Source organism: Abrus precatorius, unplaced genomic scaffold, assembly GCF_003935025.1.
Source record: "Abrus precatorius isolate BTA unplaced genomic scaffold, Abrus_2018 Scaffold11, whole genome shotgun sequence".
Taxonomy (NCBI): Eukaryota; Viridiplantae; Streptophyta; class Magnoliopsida; order Fabales; family Fabaceae; genus Abrus; species Abrus precatorius.
Genome location: NW_020874303.1, coordinates 3,670,644 through 3,691,303, shown reverse-complemented (window position 1 = coordinate 3,691,303; position 20,660 = coordinate 3,670,644). Strand labels below are relative to the sequence as shown.

The 20,660-nt window shown below is 29.8% G+C and overlaps 2 protein-coding genes across 2 annotated transcripts; both read right to left on the bottom strand.

Moving 5' to 3' along the window:
* Positions 1 to 1,603: 1,603 nt before the first annotated feature.
* LOC113854758 (pentatricopeptide repeat-containing protein At3g62890-like) lies at positions 1,604 to 3,555 on the bottom strand. The gene has a single exon (XM_027485961.1). It carries the CDS (start codon positions 3,499 to 3,501, stop codon positions 1,636 to 1,638), a length of 1,866 nt encoding a protein of 621 aa, XP_027341762.1. The 5' UTR covers positions 3,502 to 3,555; the 3' UTR covers positions 1,604 to 1,635.
* On the bottom strand, positions 3,487 to 15,243 carry LOC113854760 (NAD-dependent protein deacetylase SRT1). The gene is made up of 15 exons (XM_027485962.1): positions 15,027 to 15,243; positions 13,078 to 13,107; positions 12,875 to 12,967; positions 11,928 to 12,047; positions 10,226 to 10,326; positions 9,559 to 9,667; positions 8,737 to 8,816; positions 8,100 to 8,178; positions 7,318 to 7,371; positions 6,535 to 6,631; positions 5,920 to 6,002; positions 5,714 to 5,781; positions 5,392 to 5,494; positions 4,828 to 5,102; positions 3,487 to 3,545 (listed from the first exon to the last, which is right to left on the bottom strand). The coding sequence occupies exons 1-15, from the start codon at positions 15,123 to 15,125 to the stop codon at positions 3,494 to 3,496; spliced, it is 1,443 nt and encodes a 480-aa protein (XP_027341763.1). The 5' UTR covers positions 15,126 to 15,243; the 3' UTR covers positions 3,487 to 3,493.
* Between the last annotated feature and the right edge of the window lie 5,417 nt (positions 15,244 to 20,660).

Here is a 20,660-nt window from a genome sequence, read left to right as displayed (position 1 = left end):
CTTATAAATTTACATATTTTCATTAATTATTTATAAGAAATGGTAAATAATTAACATCGTATCCGATTTCTAGATAAATATTTAATAAGTTAAATTAATTTTTATTTTAAAAGTATTTTAAATAAATAATTTTTTTTTTGTCAAGAACGTTAACTTCGTTGTAAATTTATTCTTCATTTTATTTCTCTCACAACTTTTTTTTTGTGCACTTCTTTATAACTTTTTTTTCTTTTTTCTTCTTCTTCTTATCCCTTATTCATGTTTTCTGAACTTGTTTTCATTTAATTTGAATTTTGACAAACATACAACACATTTTGATAAGCTTTCAACTGAGTCTTAAGGTTATAATAAAAGATGAAGTCGAAGTAATAAAAGTGATTTTAATATTGTAGAAGAATGAGGTAACATGATTGTAAAACACAAGTCAGATGCAATAACTATAACGATTGATAAGATAGCAATGAACACATATATATATATATATATATATATATATATATATATACCACCACCATCTGTTTTCAAGGTGCTATAATTTTTCTTTTCCTTTTAAACAAAAGCCGCAAGTTTAATTAGCAAATTGTTAATGTTTATACCATCATTTCAAACATGAGTTGTATCAATCCCACAGAAATAGTTATCAACTATACAAGTGATTAATTGGACAAAGTTTTGATCATTTCCGTAGTTCTAAAAGACCACAATAAATGTGAATATTTGGTGAGAAGGTCTGATTTTATTTTTTTTTATATATATAAACACAAAAATATAGAGCATGTTGACATTACTTTGTTACTATTGTTACATTAATCTTATCAAAACAATTACATTTATTGTATGAAAATACTTAATCCAACTTATAATTAGAGCTGTTAAAATGGACGATTAGATTTAATATGGGTAGCAGACTCAAACGGATCAAATTTATTTAATCTAAAATAAAAATGAGTTTGTATTTTTACTGGTCAAGCTGCCCTATGAGAGCTATGGACTTTTGCAAACTAACTTGATAGTTTGAATAATTTATTTTTTTTTGTTTGTTTTTTCTTATTTTAATAACGTCATTTTTTTACTGTTTTTATATTAGACCATTTTTTGTAAGCTTCAAAACTTGTCAACCCAAATATCAGAATGTATAATTAATACGTGATGGTTGAACTCGTTATTTTAGCATTGCAGAATGTGTTGCAGAAGCCATCAATTATGAAAATTTTATATTAGAGGCTGATGGTATTGAATGTTTGATTTAATTATGGGTGCGTTACTACTTTAGCATTTCAGAATGTGTATTAGAAGCCATCAATAATGATATTTTTACGTTATGAGTGCATTACTATTAACATGCACTAGGAATTAGATGTATAATTGATTTGATTTAATTACAAATCCGATTCAATTTAAATTGATTTATATTTTATTTTATCAAATTTATTCAAATTTAGGAATCATGACCATACAACTCAACTTCCACATGAATGAAATTGATATCTCAATTTGATGAATTTATACAACTCATCTTTTTAACATGTCAATTAAAGGTACAATGTGAACATTCTGTGAGAATTTTTTTTTGTTCTTCTGCATAGTTGAATATCAATTAATGACATCTATATATAACAAACTCATTTTGGTTTGCTACCAATAATCCTTGCAAGTACAAGTACCATCTTTAAAACAATGAAACCTATTCCTATCGCGCACCACAATTTCTCGATTTTCAATGGCTGAAAGCAGTTTAAAAGCAGCATGACAATCCTCACATACTCTAAGGTTCTTTATTATCCTTATTGGCATTCCAGGTTTAGTGTTCATTAAGCCATATACAAGGGCTAATTTTTCACTGTGGCGAAAAAGGAACTTCTCCTTCTCTTGATCTTCAACATCAAGAAGAACAACTGAAGTATTTGGCACATACCCTTTTGCCTTTATCTTCACAAGAAGTTTTTCCCACATCTCAAATATCACCTCAGCTTGAGGATGAGTCTCATCCCCAGCTACAAACTCATGAACCACTCCATCTATTGTGATTGAACTGCATCCAGGTGTTTTCTTCACCCCTCTATGTTTCATTAACTTCCTTATTCTTGTCACTTCTTCCCATTTTCCAGCTTCTGCATAAACATTTGAAAGAACCACATAGTACCCATCATTAAGTGGATCCAATTCGGAAATATGCTTCATAGCTTCCTCTGCCAATTCAGTGTTCTTATGAAGTCTGCATCCACCAAGCAGTGCACCCCAAATAACACCATTAGGTGACATAGGCATGTTTATAATAACCTCATGAGCCTCTTTCAAGAACCCTGCACGACTCAACATATCAACCAAACAACCATAATGCTCAATAATAGGCACTATTCCATAGTCTCTACTCATGATTGTGAAAAACTCATGACCCTTTTCAACCCATCCCATGTGACTACAAGCATGCAAGATCCCAATGAAAGTCACATGAGTAGGCCTCACACCCGATCCAATCATCTCACCAAATAATTCCAAAGCCTTCTCTCCATGTCCATGCATTGCAAATCCCATGATCAAGCTCGACCACGATACAACTGTTCGTTCTGGCATGGCATCAAAAACTCTAAAACCCTCCTCCAAGCATCCACACTTCACATACATATCAATCAAAGTGTTACAAACAAGGACATCCCCTCCAAACCCATCTCGATCCACCAACCGATGAACACTTTTTCCAAAATCCAAGTCCCCCAAATCAGCACAAGCAGCAAGAACAGCTGCTACAGTAAATTCATTAGGCTTCAAACCTTCCCTCTCCATCTCCAAGAACAATTCAACAGCTTCCTTAGCCTTTCCACATTGAACAAACCCAGAAATCATTGAAGTCCAAGACCTCACATTCCTCTCTGGCATCAACGAAAACAAACCATAAGCACCACCAACATCACCCCTTTTTATCAACTGACCCATCATTATGTTCCAAGTGACAACATCTCGCTGCGGCATTTTATCAAACAGTAGCTCCGCATTCCTCATTTCGCCACAAATTGCGTACAAATGAAAAACCATGTTTTGCAAAATCAAATTTTTCTGAAACCCAAGTTTCTCCACATACCCATGAACTATTCTACCGGTGGAAACATCGAATAAAGTGGTACATGCCTTGAGAACGAAGGAACAAGTGAAGGGGTTTGGGAGGGTACCCATTTGGCGCAAACGAATGAAGAGCGTAATGGCGTCGAGTGGGGACGCGCGTTCTGCGAATATTTTGAGACATGAGTTCCATGGAACGATTTCTGGGACGTGTGAGAGGTGAAGGATTTTGTGGGCATAGGGGAAACTGGGAGTGAGGGCGCAAACGATGGCCACGCGCGTGAGAGGGAGAGTGGAGAGAGGGGCATTGGTTTTGATAAGGAAGGCGTGTGCTTGTTTGAGTTCAGATGGGGTGTTGAAGTTTTTGATGAGATGGGTTTGTGGATTTGGTGAGGTCACTGAAGTCGGGATTTGGGGTGTCACTGTGGAGCAATAGCTAAGCATTTCTGTTTTTAGTTTCTTTTGTGACTTCTTTTCTTTTTCTTTTTCTTTTTTGAGGTTTGGGAAGGTATCTGTTTGGGACTTTGTTTTTGGGGGGTGTGGATTTGTGTGAGTTGTGGTTGAGTAATTAAAGATACTAATGGCTTGTTTGTTTTGTTGTTATTTTGATTGTTTAGACTCTTTAGATGTTTAGATGTGGTTGGTTTGATTTGATGGATGTTGTTTGAGTTTTGGTTTGGAAGTGAGACTTTTTACTAGAATTTAAGGATGAATTGAGACTTGTGAGTCGTGATCTATGTTATTTTGCTCCTTCTAAACTTGTATCTCAAGTTATCTATCATTGAATTTTTTTTCCCTTCTCAAGCACTAAACTTGTTAAAGGCCATATCTTTGGCTTCTCAATTGATTTTTCCTTTCGTAAAACATTTATCTCAAATTAACTTGATTTTCTAAAATTATTTATCATTACATTACTTTTTAAGAAAATTATTATCGTTAAATTAACCCTTTAAAAATTCATTTTATCATTACTTTAATCTTTTAATAATTTTGTCATTAATTACTCTTAAAATTTTTATTTCTTATAAAATTAATTCTTTAAAGTAATGAAAAAAATTAGAATTTAATTTTGATGATAAAAATTTTAAAAGACAAAAATAGGGACAAAAATTTTAAAAACTAATTTGGTAATCAAAATTTTAAAAGGATTAATATAGTATTGTATATAACTTTGCACATGAATAATAATAATTAAAGCAGAACTCTCATCAGGACATCCGATAAAAAAAATGTATAAGCTCAAGCATGATGATCTCATCATTAAGCACAAAATCTGACTTGACTAATTATAAAAAACAAAAACATGGACAAATTTCACTATCAACAATCAGCAATTTCTATTTGCATCGCATAACACCTAATAAGATCCATTAGCCAAGTTTGGAAAAGATTAAAGATAAAAATAAAATCTTTAGGAGTTAATTAAGGGATAAAACATACATTTCCTTTACACCAGTTGAGCTCTGCATATGCTCAACATAAATTTCCTTTTACACCTCTAGTTCATATCAATTTGTCTGAAATTTTTATAAAATAAACATTCCAAAGTCACACCAAGAATAGCCACTATATTAGTAATTATGGTATCATAAAGCCTTTTAGTATCATGGATACCATTTAAAGGGGACTGAGTGTAACATCTAACAAAATTCACTCAGTCTCTACATTTTCTCATTCCTGTCAATCCTAATGCTTGATATCATACATACAAAACCTACATCTAAGTCCTAACCCCTAAAATTCTCTGATTTAGATTTACATTTGGAGGACCCTTTTGAACGCTTCCTAGACGATCCTGTACCGGTCACGCTTGATTTTCTTTTCTTAAGATCACCATTACTGAGAGAATCAGGGACTGATTTACATGTTTTGCTGTATTGAATAGCATTGGTGACAATGGCATAGGTAGTGACATCACTTCTAGGTGTCAAGATGGTCTTTCTCTCGATAACAGCATTCTGACCACATTTTGATTCAAGAATTGCCTTGTCTCTCAGCTTTTGGAATATGAAGTCCTTATCAAAGTCAAAGCAATCAGTTGAAACCTGAAATCATAATTTTTCAGGTAAGATATTATTAGCTTTACAACAATTGGCCCTAGACAAATTTAATGCATAATGCAAAACCTTCATTTTTGGATAAGAGAATAAAATAGCATTAGATATAGAAGAAACAATGACAATACTGATTCTACATCCCTCCTAAACTCCTGAAGAGTGAGATTTTTAAATACTAAATAGTGTTTCCCAACAAGCATAGTTACTTTTCGTTCACCTATTATGGAAACTGTAGCATCGTATGAGAAGATAGGTAAAAATCAAGCAAACACGTTACCTTAAAATCAACTGGGACATCAATTTCGTGGGACGAGCAACCACAGCCATCACTAAAGTTGAGTTTCAGAACCATTTCAAATGCCTTGTTATACGCTGTTCTCCTGATACATCAATCAACTAAATGTAACTAAAAGATGCAGGCCATGATATCAGTTGTGAGAATTTAAAATTAAGCAGCACAAAGAAATGAAGAGTTCTGTTCCAAAATTCCAAGACTTCACCTAGATTTTCACAATTCTTCCGAATTCAGTTTAATCTCATCTAGTACGTAAGGACCAATAAACTGAGTAAAAATTTGATCAATGGCAGTGTGTGAAAACCTTTTAAGCCGAAATGGTTGCTTATCCAGACTGGCTGCTTTGTAATCTTCCCTGTCTAAGAAGGAGACCTGCAGCAGGACAGATATACTAGTCAATTTCTAGCCTTCCCTTGATTTTTTTTTTCTATGAAAACATGAGATTGCTTAAGGGAATGAAGATATGCTAGCCAGAATGCGAGCAGAAAGAGATTGAACATATGAATTCACCTCAACAGACTTGATGAAAGGCAATGCAGCTCTTTGTCCATGAGCACTTGCAACCTGGAGAGTCCAGTTCACATATCTTTTATCTGTGATGCAAGTTAATCTATATAAGATATTTAAACCAATCCACTGTCTTGGTATTTGGCTGCGTAATGTGAGTGCAGCGTTCAACCAAGAATTATGAGATTACTAATAAGGGAACCAATTTTCAAAGACAGGATTAAATGAGTCAGTAGAAGATATTAGGAATAAGCAGACAATGATTCTATTATGTCAGAAAGAAGCTTTGTCCAGTCCAGTTACTTTGGAAATTGCTAATGGTCAATCAGAAAAACATAGAAACTTATTCTAAAGCTAGAAAACTGCATAAACAATTATTTTCATGTCATAACATGAAACAATTGAAACTTATGAAGAGTTAACTAGGTGGATCCATGAATAGCTTATTTTTACAGCTTATTAGCACAATGTCCATTGAAGAACCAGATCATAAGTTCCATTTTGTTCACTCATGTATCTAACACGAGAATGTTTGGGCGTGTGTACTATGATATTGAATCCATTTGAACACAAGAACATGCTGAGATGTAGCTTAAAGTACAATTCAACATTGATTACCGTTGCTCAAAGCTTGCACCAGAATAATCTGGAAAAGATCAATCCTGATAAATGGAGGAATCTGAAGATTAAGCTGGTCCATGACACCTGCAATTACCTGTTCCAGTTTGAATTTATGCATATTAAAATTCATAAATGCATATCTGTATTTATTCCTCATGACAGGTGAAAAAACCAAGTCACTTGTAAAATCTTTGGATAGAAAAAAACAAGAAATCTGTTAAGAAAATAGATGATAAAGATCAATGATATGACAAGTCATGTATTAAGACCACCAAGGAATTCAGCAACATGGTGAAAACAGAGCTGAATGATTGTTTATTTATTTCTTTTTAAGAAAAAAGTGCTCCAGGATTGTGTTAATGTTATTCTCACGAAATGCTAGTAATATGCTCACCTACGTGACTATGTTTACCTAATTAGCAAATTCATACTAGATAATAAATTCTGTACTATTATGATAAAAAGTTTATAAATTACATTAATAGAAGTTTAACAAAGGCTAAACAGTTGCTATGTCTCTCTGGGTGTTTTTAACTTTATAACATAAAACTTCCTTGAACTTGAACCCTGGATGAATTGATTTGTAGACTGTAGTTTGAGTGTTTGTTAATACAGAAAACTATAACACATGCTGTCCTTATCTCTACTCTACCCATTGGTTTTGTCAGTGCTTTTTTCACAACTTTAATAACAATGTCAACTTTAATACAAGAAACTCTGAAAACCCAAAAAAAATGGAAAAGAAAATATCTTCAATAATCAATGTCTCAGATCAAATACCTTATCTACAAATCCATGTATGACTAAACTGGCTTTCTTGTCCTTTGGAGTTTTCTGTACAGTACAAACATTTTATAGTTTAGATGATTACAATAATGAACAGTCATATAAATATGATAAAAAAACTCAGAAACTTAAAAATTATGAGCCAGCCAGCATGTTCAAGGAGGGTGTTCATTCATAACATAATTACATAGTTAACTTTGATATCAGCATCGACCTAGCAATCATAGACATCCTACAATTTTAATATATTCTTTTGTAACTATGGCATATGTTGACCCCATAATTGATTTCAGATTGGTCAGACTATTAATTTAGGGCACTCTTGATTATTTACATGCATAAGCTGGTCAGAACAGCCAAGCCCAAGACTTTGCTACATAATACTAGCAGGAAGTGTGGTCAAAGTGACAAATAGAGACAATCATAAGGATCGAATTTGAAATAAAGTAAATTATATTAGACCAAATATTATTGACTGCATAGTAAGAATGAACCAAATACTATAGAACTTACATGTTCTACCCATAAAATTTCAATTTTTAAAAATCTAATCAGTGGAGCCTAAATAGCATTGTTGTTCCCTCAAAGCAAAAGCAGCAAATTAGCATTTCTTTAACTATTAAAATCTCATCAGCAAAATAAAAAACAAGTAGAAAATATGAGGTTTAAACCTCTTAAAACAAAAAAAAAAAAAAAAGAACCTTCATTTTAGAAGTTAGGAAATTGGGTCTACCATTGATAAACATCTAGAGCTGGCTAAAAGAAGGGTAACATACCTGGAGATTTACAATGACAACTTTACCCCCACCACGAAGTGCTTTCAGAGGCAAGTTGCATGCTGGAGTTATTTGTAAACTGCATTTAGAGATTTTAGCAACAATGTATCAAATGAAACATATACCAAAGATAAACATTTTTGAAAGATATGGAAATATGATCATGCATTGCTCATATTGATATTCCATTCAAAGACATGAAATATTCTTGTAGAATCATCTTTTAAATTCGTTAAATGTATGTCAACCACAATTGCTGGTATTCTATATAAGACTATGTTAACGAGGGTTCAAGCTCAGAAACTACTCATTTTGGAAGAGACTAAGCAAAAGATGTGGATCACTTTCACTTATCATTCTAATGCAAGAAGTTTGCTTCTCAGAACACTTAAGAATCACTAGAGTAGTAAAGCTTTTGCCACAAAATTTATGCCAATGCTTATCAGATCTGCTTAGAAAGAAAAACTTTTTCAACTTTTACCCATTTAATAATAAAAACTAAACTCTAAAAGTGTGGACAAAAAGGTGGAGGAGAGAGAAACAGACACAAGATAGCAAAGTATTGAAAAAATTAGAGGAAAAAGTGAAAGAAAAACAAAAAAAATGCTGCATTGATGACTACAAATCATGTTATTACCTCGTCCCCAAACATAACACAATATCTGCCTGTTTGCAGTGCTTCTCAGCAGGATTCATCTCCTTTGGAGGCAATGCATCCTGTACATACAAGGACATAGACTTGTTTAGGGAGAAACATGGATATGCAGATACAAAACAAACACAAATGTTTATCTACATGTCCTTAATCAAAACCCTAGACACAACAGTTTTCACAACAACTGAAATCAAGTGTTGCTTAATGGTTAGCTTGGCTAAGGACAATCAGGCTTAATATACAACTTCAACTAGCTCCCCACATAAAATCTTTTCTATTTTTCAGTGTCCATGTAACTTATTTCATGTGTTCTTTTGTCTATAAATTTATACTTCTGTCATCATGCATTAGTGTACAATTGAGACCCATTAGTGAAAGACTAACATTCCTTACAGACTTGCAGGAAATTAAAGAACCTCAAACAAGTCCACAGAATTTCAGCTTTTGGTGTCTCCATTATTAAATATAATAAAGATGCACTTAGAAGAGCTTATGAAAGTTACTCATAACCTTCCTATAAGCTCTATTCAACTGATTTCAAAATGATTCAACTTCATAATGCTAATGCATGAGCTCTCATTAGATAAGAGCTTATTTAACAAGTGTATTATTTACCCAAACGTACCCTAAATACCCATAAAAAAGAAAAGCAATTCATCAAACTTGATTGCAGTATAACTCGTAACAATGGGATTGGTTTGCAGTTCTATTTCAATCCTAAGTAAACAACAAATTACCATTAAAATGAAAAATAATTGTTGAACCTCAACCAAATTCCCATTAAGAAAATAAACAATGTAGTACCTCCCAATCAAGGACAGTATCCTTAAGCCTTGTCCCACATTTTACATCAACACAGCGCCGTGATGTCTCCTTTAAACCAATAGTTTCTACCTCAAAATCACGAAAGTACCTTAAATAGGTTTCAATCATACAATTAGATTACAATTCATTCAAAGACACAAGGTTTGGAAGAACGACAACATTTTAGATACAAATATATAAACATAACAAATTCAGACCTAAAGAAAAAGTTATAATTATGTAAGGTCACCCAAAAGGTGGCTTATAACAAGAGCCACATGGATATTCTTGATGAGATATAAGTTCTAGAGAACAAAACTAAATTTTGAAGAAAGGAAGATATAATAGAAATAAAAACAGGCATGAACCAACACCACTACATGATTGACTTAATGCAACTAGACAAATCAGGCCAAGTCTGTAGTGGAACCTACAAAGATAATATTAGAAATGATTAAGAAAAAAAAGAAACTACAGGTGAAATTTCTATTGATAAAAAACAGGCATTGTGCTTGTTTTGCTGATACATGCTAGCTCAGCATTATAAATACCCAAAGCTTCATGAGAAGATATTTAATTGAATAGACTGGAGTAATTAACCCCCTACTAGTACTAATAAAGCTCATGCAAAAGCAAAACTTGGATGTAAAGAGAAATCAGATCGTACTCAGTTCCACAAGAAGGACAAATTTCCATGAAGGAATTCCCATGCAATTCAGCTAGTTTCTCCCTTGGTATTCCAGACCGAAGATGGAGACCATCAACATTCTATCATAAGAAAATAAAAAGTTATGAAAATATTATATACATATTTGTGTGTGTGTTTTTCTTAATTCTTCAACAACATCTTGATGAAAACGAAATGGAAATATTATTGAATTTTAACTGCAAAGGAACAAGTGAAAAGCTTGTTATAACAACAGTCCATCAAATTATTATGGTATTATTTTCACCAAATTAGTTCAAGAAGCTAAGGTCCTATTTGGTTTGCTCATGTTCTGCTTTCATTTTCAATGAAAACAGAAAATAGAAGCGAAAATATGTTTGGTTGGATTTTAGAAAATATTTTTCTTGAAAACATTTTCAAAATTCAACCCAAATTTGAAAATTAAAAAAAAAAAAAAAAAACTTCTTTTCAAATTTTTTCTTTGATAATTGAAATACTTCAAAATGAGAAGAATGAAAATGCAATGGCATCATTGTAAATATCATCTAATTTTAATTAGACCATGTAATATTCACCAACTCACGTTTCACTTCACACTTCGTCTTTCTCAATCAACAACATGCTTTTCTGTTTTTCTCGCTCAGGTGTTGCTTGCCATAGGTAATTATTTGCTTTTTCTTTCTCTTATTTCTTCTTCACATTTGTTCTTCCTTCCTTTTCTCCCATATTTTTTTTTTTTGGTTAAAACACAATGAAAAAGTTTCTTACTTTCACCGTTCTTGCAAGGCTGGGTATCTGTTTTTTTGTCTCTTTTTTTTTTTTTTTGTATGGTTTATGTCATTGAAATTTTGATGGACATTATTATTTTTTATATCTTTACATATGGGTTTTTCAATTTTAAGACTAATTATTATAATCTATATTATACATTAAAAAGGAAGCTTACAAAGAGTGACTTTTATTATTTTCTTAATTTTTCATTTTTTTGTGTGCAATGTTATGCATCTGCTAATTTTTTAATAATTTATTTTGTTGTGTTACAATAATATGTACAGGATCTAAAATGCTATGTACTACACCATTCATTTGCTATTTCTCATATGTTAATTAATTGATTTACTTCTTATATTGTAAATATTATTATTTTATTTTTAAAATATTAAAAATAATTTTTATCTATATATTATACTATTTATATAATTTTTATATATTTTATTCATATAATTAATAAATAAATTAAAAAATCCATATTTATATTTTTTTTCTTATTTTTTTATCATTACACTTGTAGTTGCTATTTGAAAAAATTTATATTTTAAAAATAATTTTTGGAACATAGGAGTACACATACGCATTATTAGAATACTAATAATTAAATAAGACAAAATTAAAAAAAATATACACTTTAATTTTTCTTAAACCTATTTTTATTAAATTTAATTAATATATACAAGACTAATAAATTTATATTAAAAAATACATGTACAACTCACAGGGTCTATATTATAGTCATATTTATAAATTATATTATGTTTTTATTATTTTTGAGTCTTAAGACACAATAGTAATAGTATTTAAACTTATTAAATAAATAGTGCAATAAAATTGACATTAGTAAGGATATATATATATATATTGTAAAACTTTTACTAATAAAATATTAATTGAGTATATACACAAAATAAAAACACAATGACTCTACCTGACTGATAACGAACTTCAAAATACCAGCCTTTTCTAATTCAACCAGAGCCATGTGAGTCAAGCTTGGCACTGCACGATGAAATGGCAGAGATGCTTCAGGCAAGGCTTTCCCTTCTCGCTGTAACAATACAGATCACAGGATGAGAAGAGCTCCATGTGAAGTTCATAAACCATAAGAAAAATAGAAGATTCTGAAAGAATAAGTACTAACAAATAATAGTAGGATTGGAAGAAAAATCTTATTAAAACATACAACCTTCCTTCTTTGTGTTGAAACAAAATCATTAAAGATACCACAGGAGATATGTTTTCCTTGTGGTTACTCGGTAGGGTTGCCAACAAATTCATGTAAATTGTAAAGAGGATAAATCAAGCACAACTAGAACAATAAATACTTAAACTAACTGCATTGAAGAAGTTAAAATAGTTCATATCCCATCAAAATTTAATAGGAAAGAAGTTCCGATCTTGGTTTATAAGATACATTCTTGCACATCTATATCAATTTATAAAAAGTTGGCAACAAATTCTATTTGAAGCAAATCAACCAGAAATTGTTATATTTGGTTTATAGGAAATACTTCAGCAAATCAACCAGAAATTGTTAGAATGTATTATGGTCAATGTATTAAACAAAAGTAACAAATTCTATAACAGATGCACTATATTCTTCTTTTCACATCCCTTCAGAAAACATGTATACTACAAACTGGTAAAGCAACTTCTCTACTGTTACTGTTAGTATGAGAATGCATAATCCTAAATTTAAGACCTAAAGCAAGAAATTCATAGTATTGTAACTAGAAATTAATGACACTATTCTTACTACCTAAATCTGATAGACACTGCTGAAATAGTCAAGCATACATTCACAATTGTATAATCTCCAAAAGGAAGTTTAATTTCAATTATAGTATAGGCATTCCCAAGCTTCAAGGTTATCACCTGAAGCGTCCAAATTCCCTTGGGACCTCGGAAATCAGGTATACCACAAGAAGTTGATATTCCTGCGCCTGTAAACACCACTAGATGCTTGCTCTGCAAGGAGAAATAGAAATCAAGTTAAAAAAGGACAATTATATAAAAACATAAAACAGAGAAAGGAAACTCCCCAACATCAACACTTATAAGTAGCTGCAAATCAATACCTTTTTTATCATGATAGCGAGTTGATCTATCTGCCAAGAAAGAGAAATTATGTAAGCATATGAAAAATGAAGCATTAGTTCTGGTCAAAGGTTGGTAATGATTCCCTTTTATAACATACATTTGCACTCCTTATAATCTAAATTGAAATGAAGGAAACTTCTTACTTGGTGATAAAGTAATATACTACATTTCTAATTCAAAAAAAGAGAAACAATTGAAACTTTTAACAATAGCATATGTAAGTAGAAATCAAAAGAAATGATTGAAAAAAACAGCAAAAAGGATTGATGTTATTAAATATAGTGGACAAACATCATAACAGAGAAAACAATATTGAATAAATGACTCCAACATTCATAAATATAAAGAAAAAGGCATGCATATCTGCATAAACAATGTGCTGTACACATATGTGTAGACAAACTAGATAAATACCATAGGAAACCAACAAAGGACATGAACATGTCCATCAAAACAAGACGAATCAGTAGTCACAATGCATGTGTATTGAAAATTGCTAACTTACTCTTAAAAAGAGATGCATGGTTGATAACTTCAATGATTACAATACTAAAGCCACCCAATAAAGAAACTACAAATTGTAATGGTCCAGCTGATGATTCTATCATATCCAATATGCTTAAATCATGTTCCAATAACAACCAAAAGCTTCATCCTGATAAACTTGGGATGGGCTTACATAAAACAATAGAAAATAAATGGCACTACTATAAAAGTATAGTCCAGCTTATCAATAAAAAAAAGTACACATATATGATATATCCATATCCACATAAGTTGATGTCAAAAGCATTTCAAAAGAAAATTAAAGCCTATCAGACTTCTACATTGTACCACAATCTCACATCAGGTAGCAGCATATATTCATCATTAGCAGGATATAATTTATCTCCAAGGTACAAAACCCATTCCATTGTCTAACATTGTATCATTTATTCAGGTTTGGATCAAACAACACATTATAAAGCCAATCAACATATGCATGCTATCTCTAGACCCTAAATCAGTGGGCACTATTTGAACTGGTGAAATTCACCCAAAAAAAAGAGCTTCATTTATTGTTAAGATGGCAAAACTTAGGAAGACAACTCTGGCATCTACCAGGCCACAGTTCTTCTGTTTATATACAATAAGAAATGGTACAAACAGAAAAGAAAACCCTAAACAAGCTAAAGCAATGTCAAGGACAAAGCATTAATGAAATTAAACCCCAAGTTAGGGAGTTGAAATAAACTACCAAGGCTAGCCAACCCAAACCACACCTCAATAGGGGAGGGAGAAATTGAATCCTATCAACAACAAAACAAAACTTCCCTTTCTGATGATAATCGTACTGAGAAAAGAAATTAGTGAACATTCACCAATTTTATGTAAAACAATAAGCCGTGTCCCACAGACACGCACAAGAGCACCATCATTATTGGTTGTCTTTAGCCTTAACCAATGTCTATAAAAAAAAAATTCCACATTGAGGTTATACACAATCTTAAAAATACCTAAGAACGTAGCTGATCAACATTTCAAAGCATTATTCATTTAATCTAAACCCTTGTACTAGGTCATCAATTCTATAGTATATGTCGTCCTAAACTCCTAATCGAGTATCACAAATATTCACAATCAGGCATGCTGATCATACAAACACCACTAAATTCCATCTAAATTTCAGCATAACCAGCCCAACACTACTAAATTAAAGCCATTATCAATCAATCATGTGGTAGATAACAACAAACAACACAAAGCTTCATTTCATGGCAATTAGGGGCCTCTCCATGTAGCACCCCACAAGCAATAAAGCGGCACTTGAGAGATCAATATCATCCATCAAAGCTATTAAGGCAATAAGGGCACAAGGGTGAGTAACAGTCAGAAGAAGAACAAGACATAGAAGCATCTAGAAGGTGAATGGAGACAAAGGAGCCACCTTTTCTCTCAAAACGTGAGATGGGTCGAAATGTTCGGCCATTCCAACGTTGCCCACATCTTCTATGTAGGAAAGCTTCTCGGCATACCCAATAGACATGTTTGATTGGTGAGTGAGAGTGGTGTGCAGCCAGAATAGCACTCAAAATCTCTCAAAGTCCCTTACTTTTCTCTCTCAAAGGAAATGGAGAAGAAGTGTGTTTTGTTCTTCAACATAGAGCCATACAGAGAGAGAGAGAAGAGAGAAGCATTTGCTTCTTTTAAGGAGACCCCAAAAGGCCAATATACACACCATCATTCCCTGGAACATGGCATAGCACATCACACCCAATTACAAATTTTTTTGTTTTCCCATTTTCTCAAAAGCTATTCTCTTTTCTCATATTTCTAAAATTTCATTACCCTAAAATTATATATATAATTGAATTATTATAGTCCTTATCATCTATACTTATAAGTAGGTATGTAAGCTGATTCTCCTTGCCTTAGATAATCTCGCAATTACACGGATTAATTTGTATTTATATTGTGAAATATATATTTTTAATGAACAGAGGAATAAGATTTTAAATTTAAATAGTTGTTTCATCTAATTCGAATAAGTACTTGTAGTTTAAAAAATTTAAATTTAAATAAATAATAAATATAAGATTCATAAAATATTTGCTATTGAGTATTATAAGGACATTTATTAATATATTATTTTTATTTTTAATTAAGAATATTTACAATTAAGTTTTGAGATTAATGCTCAAAATCAACTATTAGTGATTCATAAAAAAATTTCCAAATGTAATAATTTCATGATTCAAAACACTAATATTACAAGGCAAAATTACTTTAAATAGCAATCTATTTTAATCATTGTTGAGTTTTCACATGAAACATTCTTTAAAATGAAATAAAAAATTGCTAAAGAACTAATCCTATCGTAATGCGGATATTTTTGGTTGAATTAAAATTTTCTTCTATAGTTTAAAGAAAACTACTTTAGTTTTATAATGTCCTTTTAGCAATGGGTGATGTAGAAGACACGAGGATAACAAAATTACAGATTAATTTGACTATATAAAAGTGAATTTAAAAATAATAAAATTAAAAGTACAAAATGATTAATTTTTTACAAAGAAAATTTTAAATACAAATTTTAAGAAACAATTAATTTAACTACGTAATACTTTAACATAAATAAAAAATTAACATAAAAATAATTTAATTTTTAAAAAAATGAACATATATTCGTTAAAAGCCACACGTTTTAAAAAAAAATTAAGATAAAATAAATTTAAAGATTATTTAAGAGTAAAGTTTCTATTTTTTTTTCTAAGGATAGAATTTTTAGAAGAAGATTGTTGCTATCTTTTGTAGAAAATAATTCTGTTAAAATAAAAAATAAATATTTATACTATGATAGTATTATTTTTTCTAATAGTTTTTTTCTTACACATAATTTAAATTCATACCTTATTTCTAAAAATAGACATATAATACCCATAGTAATCATTTATTAACTTTAAGAATTCATTAATTTTAAAGAATAAATTGTTAATACTTTTTGTGTGTAACGGATAGATTGTAATAAATATTAAAATTGTAACAAAAAATATTAAAATGTTTCAGATAAATTAATATGAATATTAAAGGATAAAATGCTTATTTTTTTTGCTGGAGGATAAAATACATTTTTATTTTGTGTAGATAGTATTTTATTTATAATTGTTTTGCTAATTTTGATTTTTTAAATAATTATTTTAAAATGATTATTGACTTGACATTAGACATAGTTAAATGTATAATAAGGTTATTAAATAATAATAAGAACAACTCTTAAAATGTTAAAATTAAATATAATTATATTATAAAAGACTAAAAATATTAGTATACTAAAATCTTTGAGATTAATATAGATATAGTAAGTAATTATTTCATATAACGTTTCAGTTGCTTGTTCCATAATAGCTATCTAGTCTTAGTCGGTGAATTATTTTAGGCATATATGTTAAGTCATTATTATTGGGTTCCCACTGATCAAGACTTATCTATCTTGATAAAAAAAAAAAAAAAAGATATTCTTATAAAATTATTTCATAATAAATTTATATAAAAGTATAAAAATAAAAATACATTATTATTATTTTTATTTAATTTTAATTGATTAATTTAAATAATTAATAACAGTAACATTTTATTTAAATTTATTTATTACATTTTTTTATCTTTAATATAATAAATAATTTTTTATTTAAACTCGATTTTAAAGATTAAAATTAAGAAAATTGTTATTTGTTTTATTAATAAAAAAATGCATGTAAAAAAATATAAATGATTTTACTTATTTATATTTTTATATGGGTTGTTATAAAATAATCTTAATATAAATATAATTTCACTTTGACATATATAGAAAATTCATTCAGAAAATTGAACGATTTGTCACCAACAGCTATATTTGAGATTCTATTATTGATAGTTGTTAGCTGTCACTAACTTACTTCACATTAAAATCCATAAAAAGAATTTATTGATGATTTTGGTAAAATCCAAATTTCGTGACATTTGATTATTATTATTTTTTAATGTAGTTATAGACATACCAAATTATCCTAAATTTTGTTAATTACTGAAAATAAGAAAGCTGAATCCTATCACTGAGAGAATCGCACAAAATTGACTACATGACAAAAATAAAAATTGTATATTATTTGGTATTTCCTCAAAAAAAAAATTATTTCATTTTTAAAATTTTGTAACTCTTGACGTAAAAAAAATCAAGTTGTGTGTTGGGCATGCGTTTTTAGAAATTATTTCTATCAAACGACAATTAATTAAATTTACAATTTTTAATACATGTACTTTTTTTTATCATTTATGCATGTAAAATGCATGTCCAACTTTAATTTTTATTTAAAATATATGTAGTTTTTTTTATAAAATGTATTTTTAGGCGATCAAGTTTTTAAAAAATATTTAACAGTTACATATTTAAAATTTAAATTTGAAGGTACTAATTAAACTAAAATAAGATTAATTTAATTTAGTTACACACAATTAAATAATATTTATTTTGAAATTACAAATATTTTTTATTAAAAATATCCTATTTGCAATCAAATAACCCCTCTATAAAAGATAAATCTCTCCTTCAAAATAAGCAATAAACTTATTTAAACATTATATAGTACTATATTGCATATGAACATTTTGAACATTTATGTAAATCGAAGTGTTCAACCAAACTTATTCTATGCAAATCAAGTCAGAATAATTGACCTAAACACCACCAAACCAATATAATTTATATATCAAACCATACCAATTGTGTAACAACATTTACTTGCTCTTCATACATCAAATTAAAGTGAAATTGACCATATTTAGATTAATAGAAATGTAAAAATAAATTATGTACTTATAAAAAATTAAAAGACCAAGTTATTTCTATAGATTTGTTCTCAAAGTAAGTGATGCATCTTTTTGTTAGGAATTTGGTCTTCTTTGTAATCTCCTCCACTTAAAAGTCTGTAAAGATGCCTCTAAGTATGTGTTCTGGGACATTTATCACCTGACAGAGAGAGCTTACAATATTCTTGTCTCAGAGATCATAGGAAAAAAACATTGATAAATTTGTTTGAAAATACTTTTCTTTTTTAGTGAAAAACTTACCCTCTAGTGAACCTAATGCTCAGAAGGGAGTATCAATAATATATTAGACCAGCTTATGGATTATTTTCTACCATGAAAAAGTTCAACTACAATAGCAAAATTTGTTTATCTTGTGTTTAATTAATAATGTAGTTAGAATAGACCCGACAATGCTACTTGCAACTCTTTCAGCTTTGATTAATAAATGTGATCATTCCATAGGAAAATGATATTGAGATGAAACAGAAATAAAAATAAAGTTAAATTAGCTACAACATAATTTTCCACGACTACTACAATGAAGAGATTATTCCTCTTGCACAAAATTATCTTAGTTTAACTCTTTATTAATTTTTTTCATACACAAGACTATCAAAATTTTAAAATAACAAAGTTATAAAAGATCAATCAAAAAGGAAAATTAATATAAAAAATTAGACCACCAATCTATCATAACTCCTCTTTATTAATTTTCATATCTTAAATAACATTGAATTGCTGAAATAATAAAAATATCATTAATATATTGAACAAATCAAAACACTAAAAGCTCATTCTTGGTAAAGTTGTCTAAAAGGGCTGAAATATCAAGCTAACCCTATCCAACCCTAAATAATCCATTAAATCTTGTTGCTATATTAATTAAAAATAATTAATTAAACTCTACACTATTTAGCTCAATATATATATTTTTAGGATAAGAATATTCATAGGTTAGTTCTATTGAAAAATAATATAATTATATTTTTAAAATTTTTATTAATTATTATTGTTATTTTATTATTTTAATTTAATTGTTATATGTAACGTTTACATGAACAATTACATTGATTAAAGTATTTTACATATTTTGAAAAAATCGCACGAAAGATACTTGAACTTTTCTGATTATATTTATTTTTCTAGGTTGAGTTTTAGTGCTTACTAGTTCTTGAGAGCTTTAGTTTTTAGACAAGAAAAGTCTATTGTATCCTAGAAGTTTTTCAACTACACTGAAATAATGGTTAAAGGCAGTGTTCTATATGCGTTAGACTAAATTGTTGATAAGTTACTTTGAGTCATATTGACAACAAGCCCAACCCTAAAAACACTCCTAAATTTTAGGAAAAGTCAACCAAATACTAATCCTTTCTGAAAACTCTCAAATATTACCTAAAATCATACAGATCCTAATCTCAATTCTTCAAATCGTTGTGTGAATTCATGCCTAATCTGTAGACTTTTGAAGCGAGGAGTTGGAACACACATGGTTAGCCTGGATTCTTGCCTAATTTGTGGACCTTTGAAGCGAGGAGTTGGAATACACATGGTTACCCTGGATTCTTGCCTAATTTGTGGACGTTTGAAGTGAGGAGTTGGAATATGCATGGTTATGAGGTGAAGAGAAAAACGTCCAAGATTTTCGATTTAAAGAGAATAACTTACAAGGTTATAACTAAAGAGAAGAATGTACAAGGTTTCGAGTAAAGGAGAAGACCATCAAAATTTTAAAATAATAAAATCATAGGAGGTCAATCGAAAAGGAAAATTAATATAAAAAATTAGGCCACCAATTCACCATAACTCCTTTTTATTAATTTTCATATCTTAAATAACATTGAATTGCTCAAATAATAGAAACATCATTAATACATTGAACAAATCACAACAGTAAAGGCGCTCATTTTCTGTAAAGTTGTTAGAAAGGGTTGAAAAATAAAGCCAATTTTATCCTACCAAATAACCCATCGAGTCTTGTTGCTATATTAATTAAAAATAATTAATTAAACTCTACACTAGTTAGTTCATAATATATATTCAGGATAAGGATATTTATGAGTTAGCCAATCCTAAAAATACTCCTAAATTCTAAAAGTCATAGACCGAATACTAATCCTCTCTAAAGACTCTCAAATCTTATCCAAATCATATAGACCCTAATCTAAATTCTTCAAATCGTTGCGTGGATTCTTGCCTAATCTGTGGACTTTTGAAGCGAGGAGGTGGAACACAT